Genomic DNA, 14,926 nt, shown 5'->3' on the forward strand with positions numbered 1-14,926 from the left:
ATTAAAAGTATGTTTCAAAAATGACAACCTTTGCGTTATATTAATCCCACATTTCTGCATTAAAACATGTTGGTTTTTTTATTGTTATATTTTAAGAAATTAAATTTACAATTTTTGGTCTACGTTCTTCAGTTCATGATGCCGTACTGATTAGCAGTAATAGCATGTTAATGCATTGTTATATAGTCACTGACAGCGTCATTCGTCATTATTAATCAAGTACTTGTAAGCTCAGATGAGCAATTTAATGTAAAGACAGAACAAACCCGTTGTTGAAGTCTCAGTGGTACCTTGCATTTGTAGGCTGCCCTCAATTTTCAGCTTGCATGCATGTGTGTCCAGAATTGGTCTACGTAGACCTAATTATACTTAAGAGCATAAATACTTTATGAAATGTGGCAAACACCAAGGTAGCACATTGTAACTAAACATTCCTTGAAAACTTTGTACTTATATATGCATTTATTTGCAGAAACGGTTAGAATAAAGAGGACAAAGAGCAGCGATTATCTTCCTGTAAAGATTTGCAGAAATCTGCATAAATAAGTGCGTCATTTTAATACTTTTTTGAAGTGTTTTATTATTTTTAAATAAATACAATCACACAAAGGCAGTTATTTATTTGTAGTTTCAGTGCAAACGATGACAATCTGATTGGCATTACTATGTTTTTGTTTTTTTAATCAGCACATCCAATATATCTGAACTGATGTATCTTAAAGCCCATATCAAAACATAAAAGAAAAAAAAAATCTACTTCACGAAAATTATTTAATTGCATTTAATTCATTATTGTGGTTATTTTTAAATGACTCTCAGCAGTCTGCAACATGATTCTGCCCGACATAATGAAATTGCAACTCATGCATGGCAATTTAATAGCAAGTCATAAGTGACAATTTCTTGACATCTTATCTCTCCCAGAGAGGAAAATCAATACTTGTATAATACAGACCGCCACATAACAAATAAAATAACAAGGACTTAGTGTAATATGATGCACTAGCAAGCAATTGAACTGAAATATTGAACAACACTGATGCTTTTCTTATATTTTTCCATTAAAATGGTAAAATTGTTTTTTTTAGATTCAAGGAAATAAATATAGTCATGCTGCAATATTACTGTTTCTTGAAATCAACACAATCACAGTCTGTACATGTTACTTTAGATACGTCAATAACACCAAATGAAAGGGCTATACTGAAGTTTGTTCAGCAGTCAAATCGACTGATACTGAAATCAAATAAGGTGTTACTGCTTTTACTTATTATTTAGATGTTTGTCTCATGCAATATTAACACATTTTCTTACAAAAGTGAATTTATAGAGACAATTTATAGGTTTTGATTTTTCCCATTTTTGGTGTAAAGACAGTTGTCATATTTGCCATATTGTCTTCATGACCATAATAACTATAAAAAAGTGGAAAAGTCAATAAAATATGTTAAAATCAAATTATAAAAGAGAAGACAGTAAAATCATTTGTCATGGTGTTTTTGATTTGTTTACTTCAAAAATATTATATTAATTCATATGCTATGATTTAATATTTACATAACCATTTGTTTGAAAAGGAGGTAGAAGAATAAGCTTATTTGGTCTTGCCCCTTCCATTCCATTGTATCTTGCTTTACAGATCATTCTTTATTTACAGAAAAATGATGAAAGAAGAACAACACTGTTTCTTTCACAAGAAGAGACATAAATTACTTGAAATACAGTAAACCATTAAAGAAAACGCATATCCACATGGTCTATGGGAAGAAACAGTTGCCAAAAGTTGTCAGCTACCATCTTAAATTGATTAAACATTATTTTAAACAACTCTAATATATTTATTTGCCTGTGATAGATGGTATGTGGTGTCTAAAATTTGTTGTATTTAACAGATGACTCAGCATTGTGGAAATAAGGTAAACAGTAACGATGCCGTTCATTAAAAACAATTCAATTTAATTTCAATCCAACAATGACGAAAATAGTTGCGTGCGTTGTCCACAGTATCAAACTGAATGTAGTAGTTATGAAAACAGTGATGTATTATGATGTGCCTTTTCGAGTCGGTTGTTTTGCATTCTATAGTGTCATCTTTACATGTGTTGTTCAACCGAGCTTTCACCTGGAGGAAAGCAACAGCACAATAAATGCATGTGGATTATTTACTGTTCCCAAAACCACAGTTAGATCTAAAAATGTACATTGCAACTTGGCTGCGGTGAACATTGTGATATCTGCCAGCTCATGTCACACGGAGACATCCTGCAGGAGAATAATACAGCAAAAAAACTAAAAACATGTTTTGAAGTGTAGCGACTAGTCCATGGTGACTTGTTTAGCTTCTGCTGCAGTGCAGTACAAACATTTTTCCACTCCTCCATCTTATTTGGTGTAGGCTGTGGTTGTTTGGAAAGCATTGCACAGATAACGATTGTTGGCAAAAGTCTCTGTGCTGAGGCAAAAAGGGAAGATGTTTGAATGTCACCGTAGATGCAGTGGGAGATGTTTCTGTGAGCTTATTTTTTTGTCCCAAACCTCTTTGCTTGTATCTCCTGGTGAGAAGGAAATATTTCACAGTTTTTTTTTTTTTATCAAAGCTACCCTTTTCATTTTAGTATTTTATTTTCCTAAAACTGATAAGAAGTGCTTCACGTGCACCAAAGGAGCAGAACTGCATGTAGTCTGCTCATCATAGTGCTTGTTTTCTTTATTATTAGCAAAGTGGAACTTCACAATGTTTTTTTGTTTTTGCTTACTTTACTCAGTTATCGTACCCTGTGATGTGCCCACCTCTCACTCACCAGCTGTTGGAGATTGCCTTGAAATGTAGAAAATAAGTGGGCAGATTAAGTTAAAAGACCTGGAATAAATTAGACCTCATCTCTTGTGTTCTCCAGCTATCAAATTCTACCAATTTGTGCTTCTTTAAACCACCTAATCACTTTTTTTTAGCGCACTGTATTTTGTACAAGTGTAATATGTCGCTGTGCACTGGTGCATTCAGTGACCCTTGTTAGTAGCACCATATTTTGACAATGTTGCTGCAGAACTGCATTTGAATATTAAAAGTAATTTTGGGCATTTAGATATCCCTTCAGATCTGATCTGCTGTGCTGAGCCTAGACAAAAACAAAACGTCTTTGAAAATATATATTTACATCTATTTGTTCCAAGTGAGTTATTGCAAAATAATATAGAGGAGCAGGTTGACATGCTGGAGGTACTTTAACAAGAAATTGTAATTGTTTATACCATTAAGGTAGCAGTTCTTTTGCAGTGCTGGACTGAAGAATGCCTTCATCCTCCAAAGTACCATTACTGTGAGAGGGCATGAAAGGTAAAGTTAATTTTACAAATCCTTGTGATGTTGTTGTGCAGACCATAAATCTGGTGACAGTGAGAGGAATAACATACAGCAGAGGTGACACACACCCTACCCGTTTTGCTACCGTGGTTTACTAGCGACTTTGGTGATAATAAGTGTAGGACCTTGAATGGAGAAGTTTCATATGTCACTGGAAGTTATTCTGCCTTGAGTAAATAGTGCTCCAACACAGACTTTCTTTGAATTTGACACTTTGGCATACACAATTTTATCACCACCTGTCATGCATTTTTGACAGCATTAAAAAGAAGAGCATAAACACTGCAACTCTGAGACGCTGCATAATCACACATAAAATGTAATAAGTGCCAAGCAAATCTATTAGCAGTGACCCAAATAGTATTACTTTATCTTGTGCTCAAGTATGCAGATGCTTTGTCTGCACTGATGAAGATTTTAGTATCTCTACATGCTAAATTTAGAAGCACATGACATGTTTGGTTTGGACCGGTAGCACAGAAAGCATGACGAAATCATTATTAGTTGTCATACCAGAATAACGTTTGCTGTATTGTTGGAAGGCTGAATAGTGCAGATGTTGGCGCTGTTACCCTGCAGCAAGAAGGGTTTGAATCCTGGTCTAGGCTTTTTCTGCAAGGAGTTTGCATATTCGCCCCGTGGATGCGTGGGATTTTTCCAGGTACTGCGGCTTTCTCCCAGAATCCAAAAACGTATCCGTGATTGCTCTTAGGTATGCGTGCATGTGTGTGGATGTGCATGTTTATTTTTCCTCTGTGTGTCAATGTGACGGACTGGTGCCCTGTTCAGGGTGTACCCTGCCTCTCTCCCCAATGACTGCTGGAGATAGGCACCAACCTCTCATGTGACCTTGAAAGAATAAGGAGACGAGACACGGGATGGATGCATTATCTCATATTTTTAATCAAAGATCACCTTGATTGTTAATAAATTAGATGAACCGCCACACTGCATTCAAACTGCACTCAGTTATTCAGCCAATAGGCTGTGGCTCTGCACAATAATTTAAAATGTCTCTCATGTCAAATATACAATATTAATGATAAAACATTTAAATAGGGTTTACAGAAAAAAAAAAGAAATTGTGCTACTTTGTAATTTATCATGTGCTTTGAAGACATGCACTCCTATTTATCTCATTTACTTATCATGTTGTAATAATAAAGACTGGGAAATGCAAGTCACAGTTTTTCAGAAACATTGCCAATAAACACGTAAGTAATAATACTAGGTATTTTGCCATAGACTGTTAATGCTGAAAATGTGTGTTTCCAAGAGGGTACATTTGTTTGAACATTTAAATTACAAATTGATCCACGAATAGTACTTAGTGAGGTCTAATCCAGTACCATTTATCAGTGATCATGGGAATTATGTGAATGACTCCTTTCTCAACATGCTTAATATTTTCTGTTTTTCTTATCTATACCTCATCTGCTGTTGTTCTTTTAAAATTTGCCTGATCCTTATATTTTCCTAAACCACCCTTCACTCTGAAACTCAAGCTTTGTCTTCATTTTCTATTTTGACTCCCTCCTGCCCTTCATGTCCTCTCATGAGAAGCTGCTGCCTGGCCTCAAAGGGAGCACTAGAAAGGATCCATCAGCCAGACTGCTATTCTCAGGAGAATGCATCCAGCATGTTGCTCTGTTCTGCTCCGCTCACTATTATATCTATCTAACACCAGATCGCCTTTACTGTAGATCACAGGCTGCTTTTTTCTTTCTTTCTTTCTTTTCCTTTTTTTTTTCTTCTTGCAAAGCTGTATAGAGTTGTAATTCTATGCCTTGTTGGACACTGCTCACACATTTTCTCCAAGCTGTTTGTGAAATCTGTGCTGCTGGTGTGAACCAGATCTATTTGCAGGGCACAGTTATAATAGGGTGTATCATTATATGCCATGGTGTGCATAGTAATGGATTGGCCTCATATGTGTTTAGGTTGTATTGAGAAGAATCAAAGGGTCACTAGGAATACCTACTGCAGATTTAAGGCATGAGATGTTAATCTGCCAGACGTATCTGGAGGGGTTTTGAGCACCAGCTGGAGACATTGGTACGCTACTTTTAAACCTCCGTGCTGGACTAAAACAAAGCCGTATTTATCCCCAAATAACAACATCTGGGCATGCTTAACAGCATGGATAAATAAACAAGCCCTATGGACGCTAAATCCCCCCACACTCAATCACTCTCACACACCCCCTCCTCCCATTCCCTCTTGACTTTCTGAAGGCTGTTGTTGGTGTGGGGCTGGCACATCAGTGTTGATAGTGTGCATCCAATTAATTAGCCAAACGTTATCTCATTAGTAATAGCCAGAAGAGTAAAGCAAGTGCACTCCCTTACAGTTGCAAACATCCTCTGGTCAGCATTGAGCTTCCTTTCCTCCTCCTCCTCCTCTGTAACCTCTGTGATCTGTTGACGCTGAGTAGGAGGACAAAAAGGAAGGTTTGTTAATGCCGCTTGGTCAAAGTGTCCATCATTAGGCAGCTATTCCTCATGGCTCACATTTATTCCACAGCTCCTGCAGAATTAAGACTAGACAGCCTCCAGCATATCCTAATAGCACTGCATCACGAGACAGTCTAATGGTTTCTCTGTCTTCAAGGTATCTGTCTTTGTGGACCTCTGCATAATTTGCACAGCGCTGTAAGCAAAAGTCAGCACCATCTGACACACAACTGAATCCCTTGCATTCCTCAACACCTGTGCCTCAATGTTATTTAAAGCACTCAGGGGCTCTGCACCAAACACCAGCCACCGGCTATTTGCTTGTGCGTGTGAAGTGTGTGTGTATGTGTGTGCAAGTGTTTGGGGAAGAACTTGCTTTCTGAGCTATTAGCAACAGGCTATGCACAGACAAACAGCACTAAACAATTTGTTAAACATTTTGTCTAGACGTTGGCAAAAGGAAGTGATATGTTTTTAGCGAAGACCCGCTGTAAGACATTACTTATCGTTTTATTTTGCACATGATAACAAATAGCATTATTTTAATTCAGTGTTGGTATTTGGAGTTCTATTACTGACAGAGATTAAAACAAAGAAATTAAACAGTGCTTTTTTTTTCTACCCAAGAATAAATTTATGCTAAAACACACTGCAAGGACTTTAGGAAATGTGTTATCTATTGTCCTTTTCAGCAAATCAGAGATGCATAAATTCTGTTAGTCTTTGTCATTTGAGAAAAACAGTATTTACATTTTATGAATATTCACTGCAGTGTGACGGTGCTATTAGGCAGTGGAATAAAATCTAAATCATTCAAGGGTAAAGATATGACAGAGTTATAAACTACATCTCAGTCCAACACTGCTAGGAACAGTAGTAAATGGCATAATGCAGGAACACTGTTGTGATGTGCTGAAGGCGGGGTGTCAAAAAGAGCAGGAGCTTCTTAAAGAGACAGAGGCCCAATTTCACGGTGTCAAACTGGGAAGTCGAATTTCTATCTGATGCATCCATTTTTGTAATGGAAAGAGACACAGTTACTTTAAAATTCCAGATCTAAGTGTTTCATTACTAACTGAATTGACCAACAAACCTTGATATTTTCTTTGTGTTAATGTAAATCTAATAAAAACAAACAAAACAAAAGCAAAAAAAAAAACATCAGCTGTTCTAACTAATAGGACCAATTCTGGAAAATGTTGCCTTTCGAGTGTGGAGCAGCTGCATAAATGTGAAGTAGGACCCACGAACACTGAACTTTTTATCATATCTGACCTTCAAGGAAACTACAGATTTTCTTGAAAGGGAGAAGATAATCAGGTGAAATTAAAACCTTTCAAATATATTGCTTTATTAAAGCAGTGTGACACATTACGTCTTGGTTTAAATTACATGGTCCATTTTGCAAGTTTATTATTGTCCTAATAAAACACTTGGGTGACAAAAAAAAAATCTAATTATCATTCAGCAGTCTGTTGTGTTTAGACTTCTATGCACGTCCGATGCTCTGCTTGATGGTACCAAAAGTTGTGCTGTTCATGTATATATTGTGAAACACGTCAGATAGCTTCCTCAAGTGGTCTTTTAATCAATTTTTATCTGTAAATTTTCTAAATGAGAAGGTATGTGCTTGATTGCAAGAGAAATAGGCTGATTCAAATTATTCTCAGCTGCCCACTGGGGCACTGATTGTCTACATGCAAATGGTCATGTTTATCACACCAGGGAAACAGGAAAGCACAAAGTGTCCATAATAATCCCCGAGCTGCTTTGAAGGAGCAAAGTGAAATTCAGACGTCATAGCTTTGACAATTAATACACCAAATACTGATGCTGCATGCAGATATATGTACTCTGATACTATTCATGTTCCATTCTTTTACAAGAATTGTGAGTTTGAGGAAATGCCATCGGTGAGATCATGATGCCATGATGCTTTCAGTGTAGCTATTTATCTACCAATACAAAAAAGCTAAATGTCACATAAATGGCAGGTCAGTAAGTAGTTTCTGTGCTTTTCACTGCACACTTTGAACATGATCACAGCCACTCCTTTTTTTTTTCTTTTTTGAAATCTCCATTCTTCAACAGCCCCTGAGATCTCTGCTGAACAATGTTTATCCTCGTTTTAAGAATGAATCCTGTCTCCACTTGGAAACAGCGCATCAATACTCCTTGCAAATACATGCAAATACATGCACTTAATTCCATGTGTTAATTCGGAGTGTTCGTCATTTACACACAGAAATTACCGGCATCCTCTTGCTTTTGTCAAGCCGAGCTCTGACATTTAAAGCAGGACACTTCAGTGGAAAATATTTTATTAATCGCAGCTGAAAAGCCAACTGAAAAACAGCTGAGCGCGCAACAGCCACGTTCTATAACAATAACTGGTAATTAGTTCCAAATTTTTTCTTTGCAAGTTTGTTTTAATTCAGTCTCACTGGAACGTTTTCCAGGATGAACTCCCTGTTTACAGTTGCACCACAGTGCCTGTTTGATTTAAGCCCAGACGTTGACTAGGCCCAACTCCAAGCTTTGTTTTTTTTTTTTGTTTTTTGTTTTTTTTTTGCTGTTTTTGAAACATCCAGCAGTAAACAAGTTGCTGTGCTTGGGATCTGAATTTGTCTGAATCTGAATTATAGAATTTCATCCAACCAAAGCAACTTCTGACTTTAATGCACCATGTTTGACTGTGTGTTATTGTTCTTATCATTTTAAGACGAAGAGTGAGCTGTGATTTCTTCCAACTTTCATATTTTCTCCATCTTTTTAACTTGTTTAATAAAAAATACTGTCGTATAAGATGATTTATTAGGTACAATAAAATGCACTTCATAGTGTCATTCAAACTGTACTTTGGCCTTTTGTTTTTCAGATGGACCCCTGGGACCACGAGGGCTTGTGGAAGCTACAGAGATGTGCACACAGGAGTGCCTTGTCCTTGGACATTCAGACAACTGCTGGATGCCTCCCACGTTAGGATCGTACCAGCATTCTAAGTCGCCCGTGTCTAGCTTTAGTTCTCAGCGGGAGTGGGGTCAGAAGGATAAACTCCTCAATGGACACACTCTGTCCAGAACCTGGAAAAACGAAAGTGGACGGTCAGAGCATTTTGGCGACAGGAAGCAGTTTGGGAGTGGGGAGGGACACTTCACCAGCAGCAGCATGGCTGATATTCCTTTGGTGAGTCTGAAGTCTTGCCAGTCAGCATCCTGCCCAGACAGTCCAAAGGACCAGCAGCTATAAAACTGACTCTTCTTTGCTGCAAGAAATCTGGACAGAGTAAACTGGTGAGGCGTCTCACCTGGGCTCACGCTGTGTTTCATTGGTTTATTTCTTGTCTGCTTTCTTCAACTTAAGTTAATCCTTCTGCAGTTTAAAGGCCACATGTACTGTGTAGGCCTCAAAATATTTCTGATGCTTAGTTCTCCACAGTAAAATGTTTCTGCAGCTCCACACAGTTTTTTTTTCTTCTTTTTTAATGCTACGATTCTCAATGAAAAACCTTTTCTTTCCACTTCTTTTGGGGACATGTGGAAGAAGGACCTGCATAAAACAGAAAAAGAGGGAGAAAAAATGACTGTCAGACAAATATATACAAATCTTTGTGGTGTGATTGTTATTGAGCTGTTTGGGACTATATTAATCAACACAATCAAAGAAGATTTTTGATTATATTTCAAAAAAGTGTTGGTCCTATAACACTTGTTTGTGGACACTTGTTTATTCTGTCACTGTCTCTGTGTTTGTAAATAATACTTATTAACCACAATCATGTATCTGTAATATTCACAGTGGGTAGGACAGTTCTTGGCTTTCGTCATTATAATGGCTTCTCATCAGAATTGGGGAAATTCAGCCGGGTAGAGATCTCCAGCATAAAGTGGCATATCCAACACGAAAACATTTACGTTTTTTTTTTGTTTTTTTTTTGTTTTTTTCTGGATTCTTATTGAAAGAAAATCTTACCACATAATTTTACTGTTGCCTATATCCCATATAAATTTTATTCAAGTGCTGCAAAATCTCAAAGGCAAATCAGTTTTTTTTCTTGTTAGAAAAACAAAACAAACAAACAAAAAAAAAGCTTTATGAAGGATGTCAGTGCTCAACATGTGCATTATAAAACTGAAAAGCTCTAAAAGCGCTCTGATTTTAAAAGTGTTTAGTACAATTAAATAGCAATATATTTGTAAATGGCTCAATGTTTTATCTAAGGTTGATCTTACTGTATAGATTTTCTTCAATTTGTGATTTAACTGAGGGCAATTTCTCAGTAGTACCTGCAACTTATTGACCTATATATGTAAATATACATATATATATATATACTGTATATATATGTACTATTTCCACAGACTATTATTTTCCATACATAAGAAAACACAGGTAAAGATAACACTTAAATCACCGTGCCTTCATGAAACACTGAATTGTGCTTATTCAAATGACAAGAACATGTTGGCTACCGAAAATATCCGGTCTGATAATCAAATGCCTTACGCATTGAGTGTTTGCCAGATTTAAAGAAACAAAGGGCAAAATAAAGTCACCGAATAAGAAAAAGAAAAAAAGGCATGGACAGACTGTGTGTCAGCCAAGATAACTTGTCATTTCACCATCTGAAAGAGTTGGTTTTCACAGCATGGACGGCAAATACACAAAGAAAAAGCATGCTAAATGATATACCTTATTTAATTAAATTTGTCATTTTTGTCTTTGCTTTTTTTTTTTTTCTTTTCGAGATGGGGTGGTGGGTAGAGTTGAGTTGTGCATAAAGAGTAGTTCCGTTTGTAAAGCACTTTCACATTAATGTCACAGTATAAAGATGTTAAGTGGGATGGAGTGATTTGCTTATCGCAGTATGTTTATTAGTTGTGAGGGTGTTTGACATCACCAATACTGAAACAGTTAATCCTTGTTACTCTACAGGTATACAGCTACTGCAATAAATGTTTTAATTATGTGTATGCTTTTTTTGCGTACAAGACGGCTACATCGAGAAGTCTGTCCTTTTTTTGTGAATAAATCCCCCTCGTGACCGTTTAATTTAAATTCAAAGCACTGCTTAAATATCGCACGGGTTTGCCCCTAATTAGAGTGATTTTCTTTCTCTCCAAAAATGGAAAATCATTCCCATTGTCTGTTTTTACACTACCTAACACGTTTTTTCTTTTGGATGACGCATTTACTTGTGAACAAAGCAGAACCAGATTTGTTAGAGCATCCTCCAAGAGAGCATGTCCTGATGAACAGTTTCTCTTGCAACTGTTCTGTTTTGCATTTTCTGTCCTTAGAGAAAATAAAAGCTTCTTAAAAATATTACTTTCAGGGTCGCTGTGGCATAAGCAGACAGCTATAACAAATACCAAGGGACGTGATTCAAGGGAAGTTACCTGACAAGGTTACCATAAAAATAAAAACTTTAGCCATCTATAAAGTGTTTTATCATATAGTCTTTGCTGTATATTTAAACTAAAAGAAATTATTGTGTTATTCTAACCAATTCCTCATATTTCCATCAAACATTGCTAATAATAGTAACAATGAGAGGCAAAAAAGATCAAACATATTCATGGCACTATCTTGCAATAAAAAGTTCAATCTCTTCACCTCAATATAAGAATGTTTTTGCCAAAATGGCGTTTATAATCACTTTTATTAAATCGGAATATTATTGAAAGGTTAATTTATTTCAGTAACTCAATTCCCTAGGTGAAACATATTGTACAGCTTGGTCACACACAGTTAATTTTGATGTTTTTCATTTAAAGCGAACTGAAAATCAGTTAGCTTTTATACTTTAAAATATTGTAACACTGTAATTTAAAATTTTCTTTTCCATTCCTCGTTGGGATTTCTTCAGCAATGGCTTTCAGGAGTTAACTCGTATAAACCCAGGTAATAAATGAATACAAACAATTGAATAAATCAGCCACTATTTGCTATTTACAATGAAAATAATGAGTTTTTCAATTCCTGAATTCAAACCTGGGGACATGCAGGACCCTGAACTGGACTGTGTAGACATACTAGATGGATAGATGACAGGATAATGACACAGTTTAAGACTTCAAACACCTCCATAGACCGTTCCCCTACAAATTAGAGTATTTCGCTTAAAGAGCATCACATGGAATCAAATACCATATTATAAGTGGTTTCTCACAAGATAGTTGCTTTTTTTTTTCTTAGTCCTTTAGGTTTCTCTTTCTCACTGTAACCTCATTTCATATTTTTATCAGAAGTTGCCCAGCGGACTAGCTTAAATTCTGACTTGCCATGCTAGCTATCGACTTGTGCAAGAATAGTTTCTGAGAAGCTTCAAAGCTAATTGCCTTGGAAGTGAGAGGGGAAGTAAATTAGTGTCACACCACACAACCAAGAAAAAAAAAAATCCCAATCGCATTTGCTTTTTCTACGGCTTTGTGAATATTTTGCAGACTGGTAAACTGGAGTGGAACAGAGCGAACGTTCAGCAGAAATCAGTCACAGGGACTGCATGCGCATCAGACGGGAGTAAAGAGCTCCCAACAAAACTCAGTGAACAAAAAAATAGCGTATTTTAAAAATAAAGTTTTCAGATAATAATAGCAAAAATGAGTATTAACCAATAGCATATATGAGTTCATCTGTTAAATGTGTAACTTTACCTGGGATCTCAACCAAACCGAGCAATCCTACAGCTTTTGAGCTTTAATGATGTGAGCTGGCAGGGATTTAGATTTGGCTCTGGAATAAGAGGCCTCAGTGAGAGGCCAAGATCTGAAACCAGAAAGAGAGCAGATTTGAAAGAACAGAGTTTTTTAACAGATTGTACTCGCATAATGGCAAGAGTTGAACAGCCCTGAAGCTGTTCAACCAAAGCTGTTTAACTTTACTTAACCCTTCTCTAAAAACGAAACCTACACGATATCACCCTGAAACAAAGTTTTTCAAATGAAGTGAGATAAAAAAAAACAACTTGTACAAAATAAAAATAAGACAAATAATTATTTTTTAAGAGAAATAGTACTCTCTACATGCATTACAGTGTGCACTTTTTAGAATGATTTACAGCTCTGTTAGGACAACCTTTAGAAATATCTGCAAATAGCCGAGGCTTATGGATCTTGTTCAAAACTCTAACCTTAGAGTATCCATTTAAATAAACAGCAGGACAATATATTATATTTATAAACCCAGAGAAGGAGGTGGCCCGCTAAATGAAACATGAAGGTCAGTGGAGAGGATGATGAGGGAACATGAACTGTCATGCTGAAGCTACCGCAATAACTATGACAGATTAAAGAGAAATTGTAGCTTGGCCAGCTACTATAACTCTGACCTCGTACCACAAATCTGAGTCATTTGAGTTATTACATTCATAGAGGTCACAGTGAAAAAATGGGTCAAAGCTGAATGCAGAGGTTTTCTGTAAAAGCCTTAAACGCTCAACTTTTAGATCAGGAAATGATGCAAACAGGATTGCACAGGGAGATGCCTGGAACTCTCTGGCCTGTTATTAAATTGAACGGCAAATTGAGAGGAACATTTTGTATTCCAGTGCAACACCTCACTGGTGTAAATCTGAAACACTGCTCAAGGCAGGCACAGTAACGGAGGTTTTTCTTTTTTTCAAAGCACAAAGCAAGATGGGGTTTTTTTCTACTTGATCACATTTTCTAGACTCCAAAAAGGTACAAAATTAATATCTTTATAATTCAGATTTTTTAGGAAACCTTTTTGCAACAACTATATCTGGTAGGATTATTATATTCATACCTACCTCAAGTGAAAATAAAATATATAGCTTGACACCTGGTAAAGCCACTGATATAAAGCCTTGATAGTTTCATCAAGAGTTAACACCTTAGTGAGGATCAATGAGCACACTGCTTGCGAAACAGCAATTCCCTGGGCCAGAAGGCCATTTAGAGAACGATCTGATGGCTTCAGTCCGTCTTGGTCCTTCTCAAAATTTGATCCACACGGACACAGCAGACACATCTGTATGGATTGCTCCCACAAGCCAATCGAGGAACAAACACTCTGCCAATATTCCCTCCAGATGAGGCCTGAGCTCTCAACAGAGGGCTGAGATGAAAGACAGAAAGCAGAGTGCGATTGTTGATTAACCTCTGCAGTCTGCAGTAAATCTGTACACACAGGAGAAACCCAGGTGTTGGCATTGGACCCATCCATGTCCACCACGGCAATCTGAAAGGGATTCTTGTCAAGAGCAACTGTCTTTAAACACAGTGTGTTGAAATAGGTTGTAGAGCAGTTTGCTGCTCCCCTGTTATTGCCTTCTCTGTGGGACCTTGTAATGACTAAGACCTCACTCCCAGAGTGCTACTTCAATGCAGTGTAAAAAAAAAAACCTTGTGCTGGGGTTGATATTTCTCTTGTTTTATTTTTTTAGGCGAACAACATATGTTATTCCACTTTATACTTGAAAATGTACAGACTCATTCAAGAACTTTGAACCTTATTGAAACCTTCATCTATTTCAATAACTCAATCGACTATGCTGCATTTACATTTATTAATTACACAGATTGATTTTTCAAGCCTTTATTTTTTTGTTAATGATGATGATTCTCTGCTTACAGCTAATTAAAACATGACATTTAAGATTAGAATATTACGTCAAACAGATGGAAGAAAGAGTATTACTTATTTAGAGGGTGTTATTTTCAAAAATCCGATGAGCACGCCTAATGGCAATACATATTGTAATTTATTGAATTTCATGTAATCCATCAAGTTTATTCATATAGCACATTTCAGCAGCCAGGTGGTTCAAGGTGCTTTACATTAAAAAACATAATAAAATTACAAGGTTATAAAGAAAACACTGTACAGTTAGCAATGAGTGCCATCACCAAAATCATACATTAAATAAGTTGGTAAGTATGACTGCAAAAAATGTTTTAGGGAGATGGCTTATGAAAAATATTACATATGACATACAGAGCCAAAATAATCAGTCAAGTACTGTCATGCATTTTTTCACTTCCTCTAAGCACATCAGGAAGATTTTTTTCTCTCAGCAATTTTACATTTATTTTATTTCAATCATATTATGGTGAAATGGAGGTTTTGCTTAAGAATTACCAATATC

General features: G+C 36.4%; 1 protein-coding gene across 4 annotated transcripts in view; it reads left to right on the top strand.

Annotated features, from left to right (window-relative positions):
• Positions 1 to 10,786, top strand: part of pcdh9 (protocadherin 9) — a 210,437-nt gene extending 199,651 nt beyond the window's left edge. For all 4 annotated transcript variants that reach the window (XM_008404417.3, XM_008404416.3, XM_008404419.3 and 1 more), the window contains one exon: positions 8,696 to 10,786. In XM_008404417.3, coding sequence (XP_008402639.1) covers positions 8,696 to 9,066 — 371 coding nt within the window. In that variant the 3' untranslated portion in view covers positions 9,067 to 10,786. The remainder of the gene's footprint in view (positions 1 to 8,695) is intronic.
• The last annotated feature ends 4,140 nt before the right edge of the window (positions 10,787 to 14,926 follow it).

This window comes from Poecilia reticulata, chromosome 3, assembly GCF_904066995.2.
Source record: "Poecilia reticulata chromosome 3, P_reticulata-male-v2, whole genome shotgun sequence".
Classification (NCBI taxonomy): domain Eukaryota; kingdom Metazoa; phylum Chordata; class Actinopteri; order Cyprinodontiformes; family Poeciliidae; genus Poecilia; species Poecilia reticulata.